This window comes from Lagenorhynchus albirostris, chromosome 1 (genome assembly GCF_949774975.1).
Source record: "Lagenorhynchus albirostris chromosome 1, mLagAlb1.1, whole genome shotgun sequence".
Taxonomy (NCBI): Eukaryota; Metazoa; Chordata; class Mammalia; order Artiodactyla; family Delphinidae; genus Lagenorhynchus; species Lagenorhynchus albirostris.
This window is the reverse complement of record NC_083095.1, coordinates 29877065-29897741: the sequence shown is the minus strand read 5'-3', so window position 1 is coordinate 29897741 and position 20677 is coordinate 29877065. Positions and strand designations below refer to the sequence as shown.

At 48.1% G+C, this 20677-nt stretch overlaps 1 protein-coding gene across 1 annotated transcript in view; it reads left to right on the top strand.

Moving 5' to 3' along the window:
* RGS6 (regulator of G protein signaling 6) overlaps positions 1-20677 on the top strand; it is a 575553-nt gene that overhangs the window by 520950 nt on the left and 33926 nt on the right. Inside the window, 2 exon segments of the mRNA XM_060139971.1 lie at positions 4973-5159; positions 19969-20058. Of these exon segments, the coding sequence (XP_059995954.1) occupies positions 4973-5159; positions 19969-20058 (277 nt within the window).

The following is a 20677-nucleotide window of genomic DNA, read 5'->3' as shown; positions in this document are numbered from 1 at the left end:
TTCTGCAGGACACCTAGAAAAATTTTGTCAGTTAAATAACCAAGTGGTTCAAACTATACCAGAGCTTCAGAATACAGAGCAGAGGAGCTCCAAAGAGACATAGGTATTGCTCTCACCACAGTGAAAGGTCACCCTGGATCCTTTAAGGAAAGATGCCTTACATATGTGATCATACAGTGTAAGTTGACGTCCCTTTTCATCATTTTTCTTTGGGGTGAGCCTGTGAGATGAGGGAGGGGCGGCATCTCCAGGCACTTGAGGGGGCACGACCAGGGCATTTTGCTGCAGACAGTACAGCATGTGATTGTATGCTCTCTGCAGCACCCTGGGCCGAGCCGGGGGCTCCGTTCGGTGGGCCCCCCTGGAGACAGCTGTTTGCTCAGGGCCTCTAGAATGCCTCCGAGGTGGGGCCTCCCAGTGCTGAAGCAGGGAGTCCCAGAGAGTGACCTGGTCCCTCTCTTTTCTCTGTGTGTTTTCCTAGAAGGGTGACAGGAGCCCCTTGCCACCTTTGCCCCCCTCCATCTCCCCTGCACAGATCTCTGTCCTACCTGGCTTGACACCCACTGCCGCTCAGCAGGGCACGAGTTAAAAATCAAAACCTGCCGCAAAGAGCATCCGTCCCCCGTACATTTTTTACGAGCTGTAGCTCTCCTGAGAGAATGTGGTTGTTCTTCTAACCTGCAGATTGATTACCCCTGTTCCACACAGTGTCAGCTGAAGGGAGAAGCAATTAAAGAGCGCGCAGGAGAGTCGCCAGGTTGGCCTGGAGCGCTGCCATCTCCCAGTTGCCCCGAGTCATAGGAAGACCTCGGAAGGTTGGCCAGGCCTGGCAGTGTTCCCCACGAAGCAAACACATGGTTAATGGGAACAGAGGTGCTCACACAACACTGGGACAATCTGTGGCATTTCAGCCACTGCCTGGCGAATATCACTCGGCTTCCGTGGTGCTGCTGGTGGTGGGGTTCCAGCCCAACCAGAGACCAAGTCAAGTGGCGTCCGTTGTGCCCGAGTCTGTTGACCAGCAGAGGGCACAGAAACCCTTCCTTCTGCATGGAGTTGGCTTTTCCCTGGGAACGAACTAAAAGCTGAATTTTTCTAATCCATGAAAATCTTAGTTGATGAGAAGATAGCTAAATGAGGAACTAAGGGCTGCCCAGGCCTCCTGATAGGATGGAGAGTGTCCAGCCGCTGCGTGGTTCCCCTTGTTGCAGCCAGCCTTGGCGAGGAAACCCCATTCCCTGTCAGCACCCCAGCCCTGCAGGAGATAGGAGGCCCCCTGAGGCAGCCCCTGACCGCCCTCAAGTCCCATCCCCTGCTGCTTGGCGCTGGGGGTGTCTGAGCCCAGGCTGCCTCCCCGCGAAGGCCAGTTGCCACCTGCATTCCTAAGCCAATGACACGGATCACATGCTGGCATAGGGCTGGCTTCCCCACCTTGCCGACTCCCGCAAAGCAGGACAGGTGGTCTCCCTGATACCCACGTGTCCTCGTGGCCTACCAGTCATGACAGCCCTTCTGCCGCAAGAAGCCACGGAGGCTCAGTGCAGGGTGGGCACTAATCCGCCGCCACTGGCACCCTCCTCCCTGCTGGTGTCCTGGAGGAGCAGCGGTACCTGCAGGCTTTTGATAAGAGCAGAAGCTGCGCAGGCCTCGGTGGGCCTCCCATCCTCAGTAGATGGGGCAGGGGAGCTTCAGGGCCTCTTTCAAGGGGTGGGGGACCGGGCATCCGGGGATCAGAGCCCCCAGCTCAGGCCCGTGGGCTCAGAGATGACAAATACAAAGCAAGCCTATTCTGAATTTCTAATTGACACAAAGGTTCCTTGAAGCCAGTGATGGTAAACACATATGGGATGTCAGGATGCTGTTGTGATAGCATTTTTTTTTTTTTTTTTTTTTGCGGTATGCGGGCCTCTCACTGTCGTGGCCTCTCCCGTTGCGGAGCACAGGCTCCGGACGCGCAGGCTCAGCAGCCATGGCTCACGGGCCCAGCCGCTCCGCAGCACGTGGGATCCTCCCGGACCGGGGCACGAACCCGTGTCCCCTGCATCGGCAGGCGGACTCCCAACCACTGCGCCACCAGGGAAGCCCCTGTGATAGCATTTTTGCTGTCGCCTGAGAGGGATGAGACAGGTCATCTCCAAGGCAGACAGACAGAGGGCTGAGCGGGTCCCCGTGCGCGCAGGGAGAGGAAGCTGCTGTCTGGGGAATGTCATCCCCGCCCCTCCCCTTCCTGTTCTTTCCTGTCCTCCAGCATGCCTGTTGTTTCTTTTTATGCTTTTTTTTATTCTTGGTTTTATCTGGTAAAGGGAACCTTTTAATTTTTTATGTAAAAGTTTATTAAATTTGATTCCGAAATTTCCAGACCTTCTGTATACCCAGCTGAGCGATGTGCATTAATGTGGCTCCCAAGTCATTCTGCCAAAGGGACGCTGAGGCCTCAGGGGCCACGGGGAGCCTGCAGCGCTCAGAAGCTGCCGGGGCCTCAGGGCCTCCCCAGAGCTGCTCCTCAGAGCAGACTGGAACAAGGGACAGAAGGGGACAGAAGGGGACGCCCACATGACAGTGACCGAGGGGGGCAGGAAATCGCCCAGGTGTCATCTGTGTGAGAAATTGCCGGGTCTGGTGGTCTTGGGAAGGACACTGGCCCGGAGAAGTTGCTCCCAGCCCCGCCCTCAGCCCGAGGTGGCTCCCTGGGGCTGCAGAGGACTCAGCGAGCTGCCCCTTAGCCCTCCTTCCAGTCCTCTGAAAAACCAACGCCAGTTCCTTTCTTTAGGACTGGTTTCCTAAATTTCACCTGCCCATCAAACACGGTCCTCCAGGAGAAGAAAACCTTACAGGTACTGTCATCGCCAGATGACCATTTTCACCTTTAAATACTTGGCCACCTCCTTCATTTCATGGCAGACCTAGTGGGGGGACAGAGAGACCCGAGGAGCCTAGGGAACGTCCAGGGGGATGGAGGAGACCCACTCCCAGCTGAGTTTCAAAGACCCATCTGAACAATTGGACAGTTAACAGCCCCCTTCAAACTCTACCCCCTGCCCACCAGACTCCGGTTAAAGAGCCACTAGTTTCCCTCTCCCTGCATAGCCAGAGGACGTGAGCACCAAAGACCTGGGGCAGAAAGACAGAGGGCTGGTGTTGAAGGGCAGGTGATGGCAGATGGCAGTGGCAGGAACCCCAGGCACCTTCCACCCAGGCCACCCGAGGAAGAGGTGAGCTCTGAGGGATCAGAGTGGCCCAGGATTGAGCCTGTGGCCGCCCTGCAGTTCCCTCCACGGCTCCCACCCACAGGGCCTGAAAGCATTTCAGAGTTACACCAGATAGGAAGTGCTCAGACCAGACCTGTCTCACGTACCCTTCCACCTGCTTTGTACCCACTGTGCCATGAGGAGAGAGATGCCCAGAAAGATACAGCAGTTCCGAGACAGCAGCACAGCGGGGATGAGAACTTCCTTATCTTCTGGTTGAGTGAAGTGATTGTCTCCTTCCCCGCCTCTCGCTCTTCAGGACCAGCGAGGGAACCATGAGGGTTTTCTTCAGGGAGATCGTTAGAATCACTAATGGCAAATCAGGGGGAGAGTTGGAGCTCACAGAGCTTGTGTCACACACGGATACACACACACTCTCTCCAGTCTTCTGTCCTTGTGTAAATGGAGCTGCATTACCTGAGTTGGCCACTGGGTGGCACCTTTAGGCCATGCACTTGACTACACAGACGTTTCTCTGAAGAGCAACAGAAAAATATGCTTACCCTTTAAAAAACAGAGTACATCTTACTGTGGGTGAAATTCGATGACAGATTGAATGCACCTTCTTCCATGTCGTGGTTCAGCTTCTCTTGTCCCTGCCCTTTTGTTGGCTTGAGTAGGTGTGATACCCGTGGCTGTGGTAACCACATAGCCAGGAGCCTGTCCTCATGTCTCATTGATGGGGAAACTGGACTCTGTTGTTCACAGGGCATGAAATGTGCCACCCAGACCTGAGTCCTGCTGAAAGCCCTCTCCAGGGATGCCTCGGGAACCATCCTCATGACCTAGGGAGCTGTTGTCCAAGCTTTGGCCCTGGCTACTGTTGCTCTCAGCAGAAAAGAGCTCACAGCTCGCGCCCACCTCTCTAACACCATGCTGCTGCTGAGGGATTTGTGGGAGGCAAATATGGATGTGAGCACGAGGTTTTTCTCTCCAGTGATCCCTGGAGACTCTTTTAGTAGAGAGGTTCCCCACGTATGTCCCTTCAGCTTTGTTCCAGATGAGCCCATCTGCATTCCAACAGACATTTATTGAGCACCTACTATATGCCAAGCACCATGCCTGATACTGGTGTTGCAAACAGGCTCGGTTTCTCCATCTATAATATGAATGACTGGGTCCTTCCAGCTCGAATATTCTTAATGACGCCCAGATTCTATCTGCTTCTTTGACCTCTCCTTCATTTGGATGCCGCCACATCCCAACCAGATATGGCAAAGGGACTCACATTGTCTGTGGCGTGGCATCTATGTCAAGTGGTAGTTCTCAGTCAGGGGTGATTTTATCTCCCAGAAGACATTTGGTAATGTCCAGAAATTTTCTGGTTGTCACAGCTGGGGAGGGGATGCCACTGGCATCTTATGGGTCGAAGCCAAGATTGCTGCTAAATCTCTTTCAATGAACAAGGCAGCGCTCACAACAAAGATTTATCCAGCCCGAAATGGCAATAGTGCCGAGGCTGAGAAGCCTTGATGTAGAGGGAGAGAAATCTCTTTTTGGTAATCAAGAGCACAGTGATCTTCTAACATGCATTTAGTGCAATAATGGAACGCCTTTGTATTCTCAGCAGGCCCTGCGGCCTTCGTGATGTGTGAAGTGGCCACTGGGAAGGCTTGGGGATGCAGCAGAATGAATGCCATGGGAGGTCAGTTCTGGGACCATGTCCAGCAGAGCAGCTATTGACTAAGCCCATGGAACAGACTGTCTTTGTGCTTCCATTTCAGGTTCTGGTTGGCTGTCCAAGATCTCAAGAAACAACCCCTACAAGATGTGGCCAAGAGGGTGGAAGAAATCTGGCAAGAGTTTCTGGCCCCCGGAGCCCCAAGTGCAATCAATCTGGATTCTCACAGCTACGAGATAACCAGTCAAAACGTCAAAGATGGAGGGAGATACACATTCGAAGATGCCCAGGTTTGCTTATCTAGTCGAATAGTTCTGTCCCAAGATGTTCACTTTTCCACTCCACCACCCCACCCTTTAACACACATCCAAGGCATTGTATGTAGTCACAATTTCAGGTTTTGTTATTTATAAGGCCATCAGTGGAGACCATTCCAGGTAGGTGCACAAAAAAATTCCAGGAGGATTGTTTTCCTAGATGAGTTACGTTGTTCAATAGAAATAGAAATTTACCATTACATGTGGTGTCTTTTCCAGGAAAACCTCAGAGCGTTTTACAAAACCTGAAGTCCTGTAATAAGTCATAGTAGAATCTGGACACCATAGCACAACATTGGCAACCTGGGAACAGTAGCTGGCGGGGCCGGGGGTCAAGCCCACTCTCATAACTACCACCCTGCCCTGCTTCCACAGTGACTCCCAACCCTGTGGTGACTGGGGAGCTTTGTGCCATGTGATGAGATACCACGAGGAACAGGCCAAAGCCCCTGCCCTCAAGGGAGTTAAAGCCTAGTGGGAGAGACAGACAAGGAAATGGGCAGTGTCACCAGTAAATGAAGTGCTTCAACAGGATGAGCTCTAGGGTTTAAGGGACCCATGGTTGGTGGTTGGGGGAGGGAAACTCACACCCCTGCTAAGCACCGTTACCACACAGCTGCTGGTGAGGCTGACGAAAGAACCAGAAGCCTCCTAAGCAGCAAGTTTAACTTGAGGGCTGGGAGGGGCCATTTCTAGAGATGAGCATCAGACCCATTTCTCACTTCCTGGGTCCTAACGTTTATTTCCTTCCGCCATCCTACACTCCATGACAGGGCTTAAGGTTTTGCTCTTGTCCCCTCGACCCTCTTCATTTCTCTCACTTGTAAGGTCCCCAGGTGAGAATTTAGCGAGATTGCCCTCCCACAGACATTACCTAATTTAGGAAACAGTCACCGATGCAGGTAATGGCATGAGAACACAGCCAGTGTGTCATCATCCAGATTTGCTCAGAACTTCAGAATGGAAATACCTACCAACCTCAACACCACGACTATCATTTCTCTCCCCCTGGTCATGAGCTCCACTGAACACCTGTGCCAGGTAGATTTGGTTCTGTAGAGTTCAGTGACTTTGCTTTATGAGGTCCCTCGCACCCTTTGCACCTTCAAAGCAAAATATTTAAGTCATGAGAAATCTTTTTTTTTTCCCAGTAGATTTTTGTACGTGTGTGTATGTGTCCCAAGCACATAGTGACATATCGTGGTGAGGAGAGTGATGGCGAAACTCCGTGGGTAATGGAGAGGCTCCATGGGTAGTAGAGAATCTCCACAGGTGATAGAGAATCTCGGTGGTGGAGAGATCTCCATGGGTGATAGAGAAGCTCCATGGGTGATGGAGAATCCCCATGGGTGTAGAGAAGCTCCATGGGTAGTGGAGAAGCTCCATGGGTGATGGAGAAGCTCCATGGGTCGCAGATAATCTCCATGGGAGATGGAGAAGCTCCATGGGTCGTAGATAATCTCCATGGGTGATAGAGAAGCTCCGTGGATGATGGAGAAGCTCCATGGGTCGTAGATAATCTCCATGGGTGATAGAGAAGCTCCATGGGTAGTGGAGAAGCTCCATGGGTGATGGAGAAGCTCCATGGGTAGTAGATAATCTCCATGGGTGATGGAGAAGCTCCATGGGTAGTGGAGAAGCTCCATGGGTGATGGAGAAGCTCCATGGGTGACAGAGAAGCTCCATGGGTGATGGAGAACCCCCATGGGTGATGGAGAAGCTCCATGGGTAGTGGAGAAGCTCCATGGGTGATAGAGAAGCTCCATGGATGATGGAGAAGCTCCATGGGTGATGGAGAACCCCCATGGGTGATGGAGAAGCTCCCCAGATGAACAATCTGAAGCACAAAGCTCAACTCTCCATTATTCATGAAACATGAGAAAAGGGAGACTGGTCAGAACCATGATGCTCCCCGCCCAGTATTATTGCTCTGATCATGATATCAGGAAGGATTTATTTTCATGTTTTATTATGGAAACTTGTAAACATGTGGAAAAGTAGAAGGAATGGAACAACAAGCCTTTGTGGACCCTCATCCAGACTCAGCAATCGTCTATACAAGACTGATCTCATTTTTATCTGTGTCCCCACCTATTTTTTCACCGTTTGTTTTAAAGCAAATCCAAGACTGTATCATTTCACTGTAAATAGTTAGGTGTGTATCTCTCTAAGAGAAACTGACCCTTTGGTCTTAACATTACCACAATGCCTTAACAAATTAGCAGTTATCTCTTAATATCATCAAATGTCGTGCAAGTGTTCAAATTTATGGTAGTTCCATAAATGCCTTTTTAAAATCGTTATTCAAAATCAGAATCCAAACAGGGCCCACACATCACAGTAGATCACCTTGTCTTTTAAGCGCCTCGTAATCTACGGGTTCCTTTTACATCCTCCCAACCCACCCACCCCAACCCCTTGCCATTTACTTAATGAAGAAATTGGATCCTTTGTGCTGGAGAGATTCCATTGTCTGGATTTTTCTGACTGCAACGCTGTGGTACTATTTAACGTGTCCTTCTACCATCTGCATTTCCTATAAACTGGTCATTTGACTTAGGTGTTTAATCAGATTTAAGTTTGATTTTTGTGGGCAAAATTACTTCCTAGACTGTGCTGTGCTGTCTTGTCAGAAGGCACATGATGTCTAATTGTCTCTCTTTGTGGTTTTAGCAGCTATTGATGCTTATTGCTTAAATCCATTAGTTAATTAGGGGTTACAAAATGCTGTTCTAATTCTATCATTCTTTCTTCATTTATTAACTGAAATACAAATAATCAAATGCATCTACCATTTGATTATCTAGTCATACAGTTCACATAGGAAAGATGGAATATGTGTTGGATGCAGTCCCTTTATTTGCCAATTTAAAAAATAATGAATGGTTTACTGTCATCATCCAGTGGTGACCAATGAGGGGTTTTTTGTGTGTCTGTCTTTTAGTATCCTTGTAAACCTGTGGGTTTAAACATATTTGATGTGTTTTATCCATTTTGTTTATTATTTTTATCAGTGTTTGGATCGTGCCATCTCTGCCCTGTTGGCTCCTTCTGACATGACCCTACTAGTCTTTCATGTCATTCAAACACCAAGGAAACTAAGATGATCCAGGCCAGTCCCCAGACCTGGCATCAGCTAGTTCTCTAAGAATCGCTGGTTCCTCTTAGGGGGAAATGGTTTTTAGAGACCATAATTTGGGCACTTAGAGGCACTCATTGTTCCTGGGTTGGTCATCATTTTTAGGCCTTTCCAGTGGCCAGAGCTAGGAAATAGGTAGTTGTTATTTCTGATAAAAATACATCACGAGTACATACTGATACTTTCCATTCAAACTCAAAACTACAGGGGATTCTATTTAACTTCTTTCTTATGTCTGTGTCACCTTTCTCTATGCTGAGAATCCTGGTTCTCAAGGACGCCGTAGATGATAGCATTAGTACTTCACGTTATTTGCTTTATCCTGCATCACCACAGAGCAGTCTCAAAATCGCAGTGCCACCTAACAGCAGTGATGTGGTTATTGCCTGGTTCTTTAATAGCTGCATAGTACTCCATTGTGTGGAAGTACTATGGTTTAGTCAACCAGTCCTCTCTTCCTGACATTTATGTTATTACTAAGTCAAGGAATATTTGATGGGAAAACTTGGGAAGTCAGCACATTGTGCCGTGACATGTTTCTGGATACACAGCCTTCATTAGCACAGTTCTCTGCCATTTTTCAGGTACATACTTCCAAATATATTGTATCACCTTACTGAGGATACCCAAAGCATCTCTAACCTCCTCAGTGTCTGTTAGGACTGGGATTCTCTGAATTCTAATAAAGTACTCTTCCTAAATCAATTTCTTTTCAGCTTGTCCCCTTTTGTTTCTTAAGTGTGTTTTCATCATAAATATACAGAATGCTTCTCACTAGCCCTCTGACCTTGGGCAAGTTACTTAAACTCCCTGAGTCTTCTTTTCCTCATCTGTAGAACACAGATACAATGGTACCTACACTGTAGAAAGGGAATTAAGTGAAATGAAGCATGTCAACAACTAACAGTGTCTGGCTCACAGTAAGATAAGATATTTATGATATTATTTCCTTAATGTCATCAATACTCTTTTCTTATTCTTTTATGTTTAGGAAGTTTGGTGAAAGAATTCAAATAATTGCATATAACCTTAGTACCCAGAGATAACTCCTATTCTAGTGTTTTGTTTCTCTCAACTTATGTGTAAAGAGTGTTTATGCAAATAGGGTGATTCTGTAGCCTGCCTTTTACACTAAACTAAGAGTTAATTTAAAAGGCTAAATTTCTTCTGTAAAGGGCCAGATAGTTTAAATTTTGACGTTTGTGGGTCATATGATTTATATCACTACGACTCAATTCTGCCATATAAAAACAGCTACACCGTAACAGTGTCACAATGTAAAATACATAAATAAGTGGGCATGGTTGTGTTGAAAAACTTTATTTATGGACCCTGAAAGCTCAATTTCTTATCATTGTTCATGAAATATTATTCTTCTTTTGATTTTTTTTCAGCCACTTAAAAATAGAAAAACCATTCTTAGTTCACATAACATAAAGAAATAGAGTTTGAGACCACTGTGCTGAACAATATATCATGAAAATCATTGAAACACTTCAACAAATCAGAAAGATAGAAGATAGAGAGACTTGGGAGTGGTTAATCTTTCATTTATATGGGAGAGTAGGTTAGAGTAGACCATGCTGGTGCAGTAACAGCAGCCCACCAACCTCCGCGAATGTTTCTGCATCAAGGTCGAGAGTTACGGAGCCAACCGACCAAGGGGAAGTCAGCCAGTACCATGATCTTCACACTGCCTTACCCTTCCTGGCCAGCACTGCTGCCCGCACCCGCTGCACGGGTGTGACTTAGAAGTTTCCAGGTAAGGAGAGGAGGCTAAGACCCAGCCAGGACTTGCTCTCCGATCTCCCAACTTGCTGGTCAAGTCTGCAGCTCAGATCACACTGCCCCTGGGTTATTAGAGCTGAGGGCTTGGTTGTCATGCAGAGACCTGGAGAAACTCCAGGTCCCTAGAGAAGGTCCCCAAGCTGGGGAGCAGGCTCTGATCCTGTTTCAGCCATATGCTTTGTCTAGGATTGTAAGATTGTAAGTCCTTTAAGCTTGCTCTCCTCAGTCTGCCCATCTGAGAAGTGGGAATGGTAACACCCAAGCCCTTTGGAATGCCCCCCTCCATCCCCCTATTGGGATCAGGAGCTCTGGGGTGGCTTCCTCAGCCGGTCACATGGTTCTCAGAAGCCAACCAACAGTGGTCAAAATGCCAATAGACATGTTGAGTATATGTCCTGCTATTAGGGGTCAGTAGCCGGAGTGAAGGCTCAGCCAGCTTTATGCATTCATTTGAAATGGGGCCTGGGGGTGGGGTGCAGGCTCCCTCTGACGGTTTTGTCTTTTATCTGACCACATGCATTGTTACAGCAAAGTTAATTGCCTGTGTTTGCTTCCTGTGGAAATATCTCACAAGATGCCCCGTCAGCATGGGCCCAGCATTTGCACTTGTGTTTTGCCGATCCATTTGGCTTTTTTGAAAATTTGGGCCAAGACCAAATCTTCCATAAAGATCTGTGGGCTGTGACCATAGCCCTCAGCTGTTTGCTGTGTTGTTCCAGTTTCACAGATTTAGCCTCGTGAGGGGAGAAAAAAAAAAGAAAAATGAGGCATGATTTTTTTTTTTAAGGACTCAGTTCTTTATGCTAGAGACTGAATTCTCTGTTCTCCATCTTGGGGCATCCGCAGGAGCTGCATTGCCACCTACTTGCTATGTGGTCTTAGGCAAGGATCTTGACCTTTTGTGCCCTAGTTTTCTCCTCTGTAAAATGGGGATGATGTCTTCTCTACAGCCGTCTAAGGGTTTTTTAGAAATCAGATGAGCTAATAGCACTGAAAATTCTTTGAATAAGTAAAGTGCTATATACTTATATGTGTGAACTCACAAAAATTAATGGCTTTAGTATTCCCTGAGATCTCAAAATTCCAAGCTAGATCTAAAACCAGTTCTCCCAAGAAGGGTCTGCTCTTAGAAGGGGTTCTTAGGGGGGGGAAATTCAAAAATAAAAAGTATGTAGGAGCCAAATCTGGGGGGCCTTGAGTGTCTTCCTAAGGAATTTGAACTTTCTCAGTCTGAAGACAGTAGGAAAACATTGAAGGCTTAGAGCTGAAAGAGGAGGAGTGAAATGGTGATGAGCAGAGCAAGCTGAAGCTGAGAGAGGTCTGAATCTCGGGGTATGGAGTCCGAAGCTCTGCTGGTGGTTTTTGGAGGAGAGAATGAAACCACAGGAAGTATCGCGAGCCTAAGACCTCCTCTCAGGGCGTTCATCTCTTTCCAGAGCCTCCACAGGCTGCAGGAGGGAGACTGGAGTCAGCAGGCTGGTGCAGTGGCTGCCTGGCTTCAATTTTAAAAGTCTCAGAGTATCCTAGGATGTTCCGAGCACTGTGTCACTGGATCCACTCAGTCATTCGTCCATCTCCCCATCCATCCATTTCATGGACATTCATTCTCCCATTTGAGTTGGGAGACCTTGACCTGTGGCCTGTGAAGTTCTACACTGAGGGAAATTGCAAAGGATATTAAGGACCCAGATGGCTTTTTGCCATTGGGCACAGCTTATCCAAGAGCCCATCATTCTTTTTTATTTTTTTATTTATTTTTTTTTTGCGGTACACGGGCCTCTCACTGTTGTGGCCTCTCCTGTTGCGGAGCAGACTCCGGACACGCAAGCTCAGCAGCCATGGCTCACGGGCCCAGCCGCTCCGCGGCATGTGGGATCTTCCCGGACCGGGGCACAAACCCATGTCCCCTGCATCGGCAGGCGGACTCTCAACCATTGCGCCACCAGGGAAGCCCGAGCACATCATTCTTTACAAATAAAACAAAACAGGCCTAAGAAACCACTTCACTGAGATTGGATTCGATTGGAAATCTGTCCATCAAAGGGATTGACAGTTGAATCTGATGGACCAATCCAGCCTGTTGGCTTTGGTCCCTGCAGGTTCCCATGTAGGTTTCCTACATGTCCAAGCCACCCTGCTTTCCTGACCTGCAGTAGCTGCTGAGATGCTCCATCCAGACCTGTACCTGCAGTGTCTGGCCTCCAGTGCCTCTGGATTTTAAGTTCTTTGCTGGGAGCAGACATCTGGCCTTCCTTACCTTCTGTAAATCCCTACAACATTAAAGTAATGCTCTGCACACAGTTTTGTTTTAAATAAAAAAATTCCCTTGACAACTCAGTCCAGAATAATACCCTCAGCTGTCCCTATCATTTAAAATAAATAAGTAAAAGGCCATTTGTCCCTTGGTTTTCCACTTTGAAAAATCTTGCCACACAACCTTGAGGAGCACATATAGTAGGTGCTCAATAAATACTGGTTAAATCCAATTTCCATAACATGCCAATTCAGCAAAACTTGGAATATCCACTAAGGGCCAGATGTTCTAGGCTCTGGGAATATACAGATACATAAGCTCTCCTCTTAAGCAGACCCCAATCTAAGTTACCAAACCTCCACTTGGCCATCATCTATGCATGGAGTGATCAGAGAGCAACCTCGAGGTCAAAATGAGGTCAGGGTGATACAAGAGCTGAGAAATACACCATCGAGTTACACCCACAGTGAGCGGACAAGAAGCCTCTAGTCAGCAGTCTCTATTCTTACCTAAACTTAGATGTTTAAAAGCAACTTGATTAAGGAATGCAAGGCCTCTAACATTTGCTTTGTTCAAAAGCCAGAGTCCAGTGGAGCCCACGTTTACATTTGCCCCAGATTACTCAGCAGCAGATGTCTTCCTAGCTTGGCGAAGGCTGTTAAATCTTTGCCCCAGTGGCGGAGGTGGTGGCGTTGTGGGCCAGTATCACAGGACTACACCAAGTTTCCCGATATTAATCCTCATTTGGAGGCATTTCCTAGTAGGCTTCCCATGCCAGACATATCTTAATAAAAAATGCCGTGGCATGCTTACTCCAGGGATTACTCATTTTATCCTGTGGGTGGTTTTATTTTAGGGAAATGAACGGCAGAGGGAGGGATGCATTTTGAAAAGAACAAATCAGTTGCTTGTGAGCGGTTTCTGTTTGTTACCACACAGACGAGTAGCTCTTGAAGAGAAGGCGTCAGAGAACTAAATTCCAAACTTTCTTTGTTGATGCTTCAGAGCAGAGATTTCTTGCACCAAGCCCCATGACCTTGAAGAGGAGAAGGAAACATTTGTCTAAGTTAATACCCGTGGTATTCGGGTAGGTGAAAGGAAATATGCAAAGCTGTCTTTGAAGCTACTCTTATCTAAGAATAGGGATTGAACAGCATCAAAATACTGTGCCCTTTGGCCAGTTAAATTGAACGTGTTTATACAGATGCTTTGCAATGTAAAGGCAAAAGATAATTCACTCTTACACTCTCTTATGACTTGAATGTTGCATTCCATGGAAACAGTGTCCGCCACGTACCACTTAGAAGGACAAAGAAATCCAAATGGGAACTTCTCATTTAAGGTCCACGGGATCCTAGAATATTTTTTTAAATGTATATATATATATATATATATATATATATATATATATATATATATAAAACTAAATCACTTTGCTGTACAGCATAAATTAACACAACATTGTAAATCAGCTATATTTCAATTTTAAAAAAGAAGGAAAAAACCTGGAAGAAAAGATCCACAGGCTCCTAGGATGGTCACCCGAAGCCGCATCCACGAGGACAAGCTACTGTCCTTCACTCCGATGAGCGTCTGTACGCACTCAAGTGAGTCTTTTCTACGTTTATTAAGCAGATACTGACTTAGGATCCCCATCAATTCCCTACCACTGGGCAGTCCCACCCTCTGTCCTCCTGAAGGACCCATGATGAGAAAAGTATTCATTTTCTTTAGGCTTCAGCTAACCATGCCTAAGGTCTGAAGACCTTTGGTTTAAGATATTCAAGAGTCTCTTGAAAGGTGAGACTCATACATCTTCTGGGTGACTTTCTGTGACACAGACTTGCTGCCTGTGACTTCCCAGAGGCCCGGTCAGCCCTCAGAGCTTTGCCAGTTCGGCCCTTCCTTCTGGTGCGGAAGGCAAGTCGTACATGACCTGTGAGGTGAGAGCCTGTGTCACCCTGGGAGACTTGGCCGTTGCTGTCACTGACAACGTGGTGGTGAACAGTTCCCGAAAGGGAATGGTGAATGGCAGTTGCATCTACCCCTGGGATGACTCAGGTTAAAGATTGAAAGGAGGCCCCTGACGCTTCTGCTAACCACACGCTGAGGACTTTGTCTCAGCCACAGAACCTGACTCCCTCAAAACCCCAACTCAAGGACCATGAACAGCACCGTGTACCAAGGGAAGAGTGCGAGCTTTGGGGTCTCAGAACCCTGGGCTCAAATCCTTGCTCTGTGCTTGGGCAAGTCACTCAACTTTGTAGAGCTTTAGTGTCCTCGTCTGTAAAATGGGGTTGTTTAAACCTAAGCACTGATTCAGAGCAAACAACAACAGCAATGGAAATAATACAGCTGGACTCCGCTCACCTTTCCTCCTCCCCGGGAACCTTCTGGTCTTTGGTCTCCTTCCCATGTCATCCCTGGCAAGGACAGTCCCAACATGAAGGCCAGTTATCATCATTACTTTACATGTGTATAGTTTTCGTCATGTGTTTCCTTGTATTTCCTCAGTTAATTGTGTGCTCGACGGGGCTGGAAAAGGCAGACTCAGGACCTGAATCCAAACCTTTGGCCCCCAGCCCAGCCCCCCTTCCAGCGTCTCACACGGCAATGTCACATCCTGCCCCACAGCGTCATCTTCCTTCAAGGGACCACAAGGGACCCAACAGTTCCCAAAGGCTGGATGTTGTTCCAGGAAGCTTGGGTGTTCCCAAGAGGACAGAGGACAGAGACATATCCATCTGCAAAAGAAAAACAGGACACTTGAAAATCCCAAGAAAAGCTCCTGGCAGCTGTGCAGTGCTCCAGCTGAGCGGCCTCCCACTCCAGGAGGATGCGCTAAAGCTGGGGGATGAGATCGTAGCTGTTTCAGGAAGCCACAGCAAAGAGGAGGACGTAAGGGTGTTCTGAAGTAGTCTAACTGCTCCAGCATGCTTGGGGCCCAAGGCCCAGGCATTTGTCTGATTACCTTCCCCAGCGCTGTGAGGCCCACCGTGTCTTGTCTAAAAACAAAGGAGATTTCCAAATGAGGACCCTCACTGCAAAACATTGATTTGTAGCAGGTGTGGTTTTGAGACAGCTTGCACTGCTTGCTCCCTCCTCCTCCCGCATGTCTCGGACTCCACTGATTCCAGTCATTTTGGGTTTAGGGTTTTTTTTCTTTCACTCCATTGCTTTTTTTTTTTTTTTTCTGAATCTTTTTTATTGAAGTATGGTTGATTTACAATATTATATGAGTTTCAGGTGTACAACATATCATTCGATATTTTTATAGATTACATTCCATTTAAAGTTATTATAAAATCTTGCCCATGGTTCCAGTTGGTTTTGCTTCTGCCTTAGCGTCCCAGGTAAGCAAAGCTCCCACCTTGGGCTTGGCCCTGGATAAGGGTGGAGTGTCTCATCAGGGTGACATCCATGTACTGTAACTGTCAACCGCCATGGGGTGTGATTCCCTCCTCCCACTGAGAATTGTAGCTAAGATGTCCAGTATGACTTAGGGCCTTAGGGCATCAGTTTCTCTACCTATGGAGAACCATCCTCACCCTCCCTGGAGCAGGTGCCTCCCTACGTGTCAGGAAGGCAGATGTGGACTCTGGTAGTTCTGCTTGTTCACAGTCAACTCAATTATCCGTTTTTTAGAAAGAGAGAGAGGGAGTAGGGGAGGGAGGGGTCTGGGGAAGGAAGGAAAGAAGAAGGAAGGAAGGAAGGAAGGGAGGGAGGGAACGAGGGAGGGAACGAGGGAGGGAACGAGGGAGGGAGGGAGGGAGGGAAGGAAATAAAACAAGAAAAGACAAGAAAAAGCAAAGAAGAGAAACGCAAACTTCTTTCTGTCTGGCCCTTTCCCTCATTCTGTCGGTGAGCTCTCGCTGGTTTCGCCAGTGGCTCTCCTGCTTCTTGCAGATTCTGGATATACATTTTCCTTAAGACTGATTGTCTGCAAAGCAGTGGAAACAAACCAGAACCCCTCATAAATCAGTAGGGGTCACTGCCAAGAGCTTTGTACACTTGCTGTCCCTGGCAGTGATAAACTCATTGCATTTGGGAACTGGCCAAAGACCCTGAGTCCTATCTTAATTCTCATTCCCAGAAAAACCTCAGCACTCCATTCCCCCACCCACTGTTTACTGTCTTTGTGTTTCTTAGACAAAGCTGGCAAGGAAGAAGGCACAGAGTTCCATAACTGGGTACATCAGAGGCTGCACTTCTCTGCTCGGGGGAGGAGAGGAGGGTAGAGGAGAGTCCTGGATCCATAGGCTGTGGGAGAGGAGGCCCCAGAGGGGCCTGGAGCCTCGGGCCCTGTGGGGGGCATGAGCGATCTGCAGAGGTTCTTGGATTCTGTTTTGCTCAGACCATGCCTTGCACATGCTCGTGTTGTTTTGGTGGTTGTTTCCTTACAGGGTAATCTGAGACGGTCATAATGATGGCCAAGGGCTAGCAACGAGGTTGGCAGAGTGAGACTGCCTTATGCAGCCCACATCCAATAGGCCATACTCTCTCCCCACAAGGTCCTCACCTTGGCTCTGGCCTTGGCAACGAATTGCCAGGTTGGCATGTGACATAGAGAGGACAAGAGCAGTGCCCAAACTGCCCCTCTGACCCACATCAACTGCCCCACCCCCACCCCCGAGAGGGGACCACCACTGCCTGCTACTCCTCGGCCCTGGGTTGTCCTTCTTGCTCTGGTTGACCAGACTAGGAACTGGGAGACACATTCCTGTCTACTCAGCTCTTCCTACCTTGATGAGGCTCTTTCTGGTTGAGGGACAGCCATTCCCCACCTCGGACAGGGTAGGTCATCCTCAGTTATACCCGTTCACAGCACCCTGAACCTGCTCTTCTTCCTTGTATCCCTCACGCCCTTATGCAGTGAACTCTAAGCTTTATGACAGCGGGGACCTCTTCTGTCTTGGCGATGCCGGAATCTCAGTGCCTGACACAGTGCCTGGCACCTAGGAGATGCTCAACAAATATTCTGGGGATCAAATGTTGAGGCATCTGCTTTATCCTATATTCTTTCTCAGTTGACAAGTTCTTTCTTTCAGTGGCTTTTCCTGCCCACGATGAGCTGGAGGAATTAGCTAGATCAGGGGTGAAATTTGTTGCCAAGGCCAGAAGGGCTGGGCTGGGAAAGGCTTCCTTCCTCTTCTTGGGGGAGCAGGGGGTATTTTGTGAGATATACTTGGGGATTTAGATTCCTCTGAGAAGTCAGAACAAGAAGCATGGGCCTGTTGCCTTGGAGAGGGGTTTGGAGAGGGGCCAGGCCTGAGGGCCAGGCCTTTCCAGATGACTCAGGAGCAACCTGGCTCCGTGGGCCAGACAGAAGCCATGCCTGAGACAAGAAGAAGGAGACAGCGAGATAGTTTCTCTCTGGGTTAACATTTGTACCTAAGATGTAAATGTTAGACCACTTTAAAGGGACAGCAAATGCAAAGACCATGATGTCCCTCGGTCTAGGCCCTGAGGCCATTAGCCACGAGGCCCACATCGGGACTTCCTTTGAGTTGAGTGTGATCCCCACTCTCCTTCCATACAGAGAGCAGGATCTGATCATAAACTAAAACAAGTATGGAGGCTGCAAACTTGCTCAGTACTTGGAAACTCAGACCAGCATTTCAGTGAACCAAAAAGCAACATAAATTCCGCTAACATTTAACCCTGTGCTGGACGCTATGCACATATAAGAGATTAAAAACACATTGTTCCCTCAAGGAGCTTAAACTAGAGTGGGCTGGGGTTTTGTCTGAAATTTGCAGAAAAACACTCAGCGACATGTGTTCCCACTAAGTTTATTAACTCAGAACACATCTGGATCATCAAAGTAGATTCAGATTGAAGCCAGTGTTTCGTTTCACTGGGTTCCTTTCAGTGGCCCCATTCCCACGAGTAGGGCTGCACCCGCTTTTATAAATATGGGGGCATCTGGGCAAGAATGAAGCTGGTGCCCAAATAGGTCTGCATATGGTCCATCTGAAGATGACCTGAGAGGGGTCCACATGTCAGCAAGGTGATTCTTGCTTTCTGTCTTCACTTTCTTTTGAGGTAGGTAGGAAGAGGGTCTTGGCAAGCCATCGTCATCACCCAGCTTCCTCTGGGATGCACCAGCAGTCTGGCCAGGTATTTCTTAAATGTGCCCCCAGCTGAGGAGAAGTCTCTACCTCCCCTTCCTCCTCCCCTGGGAAGAGTACCCGAGGAAGAGGTCCTTAATGACCAGTCCAGCCTCTTTGCTGACCATTCTCTTCACTGACCAGCTCTCCATTCCCCTGAGCACTGGGGCCCTTGTCCAGCATCGTGGGATGAACAATGAGTGTACATCAGGCAAGATGCTTCCCTGCCTGATGATTCCACCCTCCCTAGGGAAAGCCCACCCTCCTCCTAACAGGTCCTCTCTTGGGACAGCCAGGCTTTCCTGTGCAGCTGAGCTACCATCCATTTCCACTAATAAATAACCCTTTTTCAATGGACAAGCTCCGTCTTTTAATGAAACAGGCTTTCCCTGCCCTTAATGAGGACAGATCTATTAGGAAGGGATCACAAGGCTATAGGAATTAGCTGGAAGTGAAGGGCAAAATCCGTTGCCATGGCCAGAATGTAATGCCTCTAGGAGCCCAGGAAGGCACTATGCCCCAGCATCTGCCCCTCCTGGATGGAAGACTCAGGCCTGGCATATTTGCCCAGATGCCCCCACGATCTGGTTCTAAGGGTCCCCTTCCAGGATGGGATGGTGGCCCTGACATGCACAAACTGACCCAATTGCATCGTTGCCTGTAGACTTTTTTTTTAATTAAACTTTTTATTTTGAGATACTTTTAGCTTCACAAGCAGTTATAAGAAATAATATAGAGACATCCCATGTACCCAGTTTCTCCTAACAGTAACATCTGCAAAAGCTATACTACAATATCACGGCCATGACGTTGACATTGCTACATCCCCCGAGTTTATCAGATTTCCCAATTTTACTTGCCCTCGTATGTGTGTGTATGTGTTTAGTTCTATACAACTCTATCACATGTGTAAGATGTGTCAAGATACAGAGCTAGTCCACCCCCACAAGAATCCTTCCTGTTGTCTTTTATAACCACACCTCCCTCCCCTCCCTGCCCCTCGCCTGTCCCTAACCTCTGGCAACCACTAACCTGTTGTCTGTTCCTATAATTTGTCATTTCAAGAATGTCATACCAGTGGAATCATACAGTATGTAACCTTCTGGGGCTTTTTTTCATTCATCATAATTCCTTTGAGATTCATCCAAGTGGTTGGGTGCATCAGTCATCTCTTCCTTCTTATTGCTGTGCCGTGGTTTTAATCATTAAGCAGTACTGCATCCCAACGTGGCCCCAAGGCCCAATTACATAGCCTCTGCGACATGATCCTCAAGGATCTTTCACTCTGTGAGAGAAAATAGGTTTTGGTTGGTGTTTTCTGAGTGGGAAAAAAACGAAACAAAGCCAACATGTTACATGTTTTTCCAGGTACAGACAAGCGTATTTCGGTTTGTTTGTTTCTTTCCTAACACAGTGGCCAGTTGGGTCGCAGTTCCCTTTAGCACTGGCTGACAGTTCTTTCTTGTGTCTTCCCACCTCCCGCCTTTCCAGGAGCACATCTACAAGCTGATGAAGAGCGACAGCTACGCCCGCTTCCTCCGGTCAAATGCTTACCAGGACTTGCTGCTCGCCAGGAAGAAGGTACCTGCGAGGGGCAGCCTTGCCTTTCTTAGCACTGTTGACCTCTGCCTGCTGCTTCCTGCCGGTGTGAAATGAGAATGTCATCCCTTGGGTTTTATTTCTTTTCTCTTTTCTTCTTTCCCTCTGTACCTGGTCCCACTCCAATAGAATATAATTAGGATTGTCACCACATCAGCCCCCGCACAAGGTCCAGGGTGTGGCATCCTGTCTCCCTGGACCCATCATCTCCATCTGCGTGTCCTGCCCACAGCGGAGAGTGTGACCAAATTCTGAGGCCGCAGTGGCTCAGCCCAGGAGTACAGGGCTGGCAGTGACATCAGCCAATCCCTTAGGAAACCACTGAAGAGTCCAGCCCCCTCCCCACAGATTTTCTGTCCCCAACGGGCTCAGAGATGAGTATGAGGCAAGGATTGGGGCGCCCCCCTTGGATAGAAACGCTTATAGGTTTCCAGGGGGCGATCTGGCACCCGAAGTCCTTCCTGGGGTGGTTGCCCCTCCCTCTCCCTCACCTGCCCCACAGCATTTGCTTTTTCTTTTAATCAAGAAGTAACGGCATCCTAGCTCCTTCCTCCTCCTCCACTCTGAATGAAGTCCTCGTTCCCTGTGGCCCTCAGTGTCT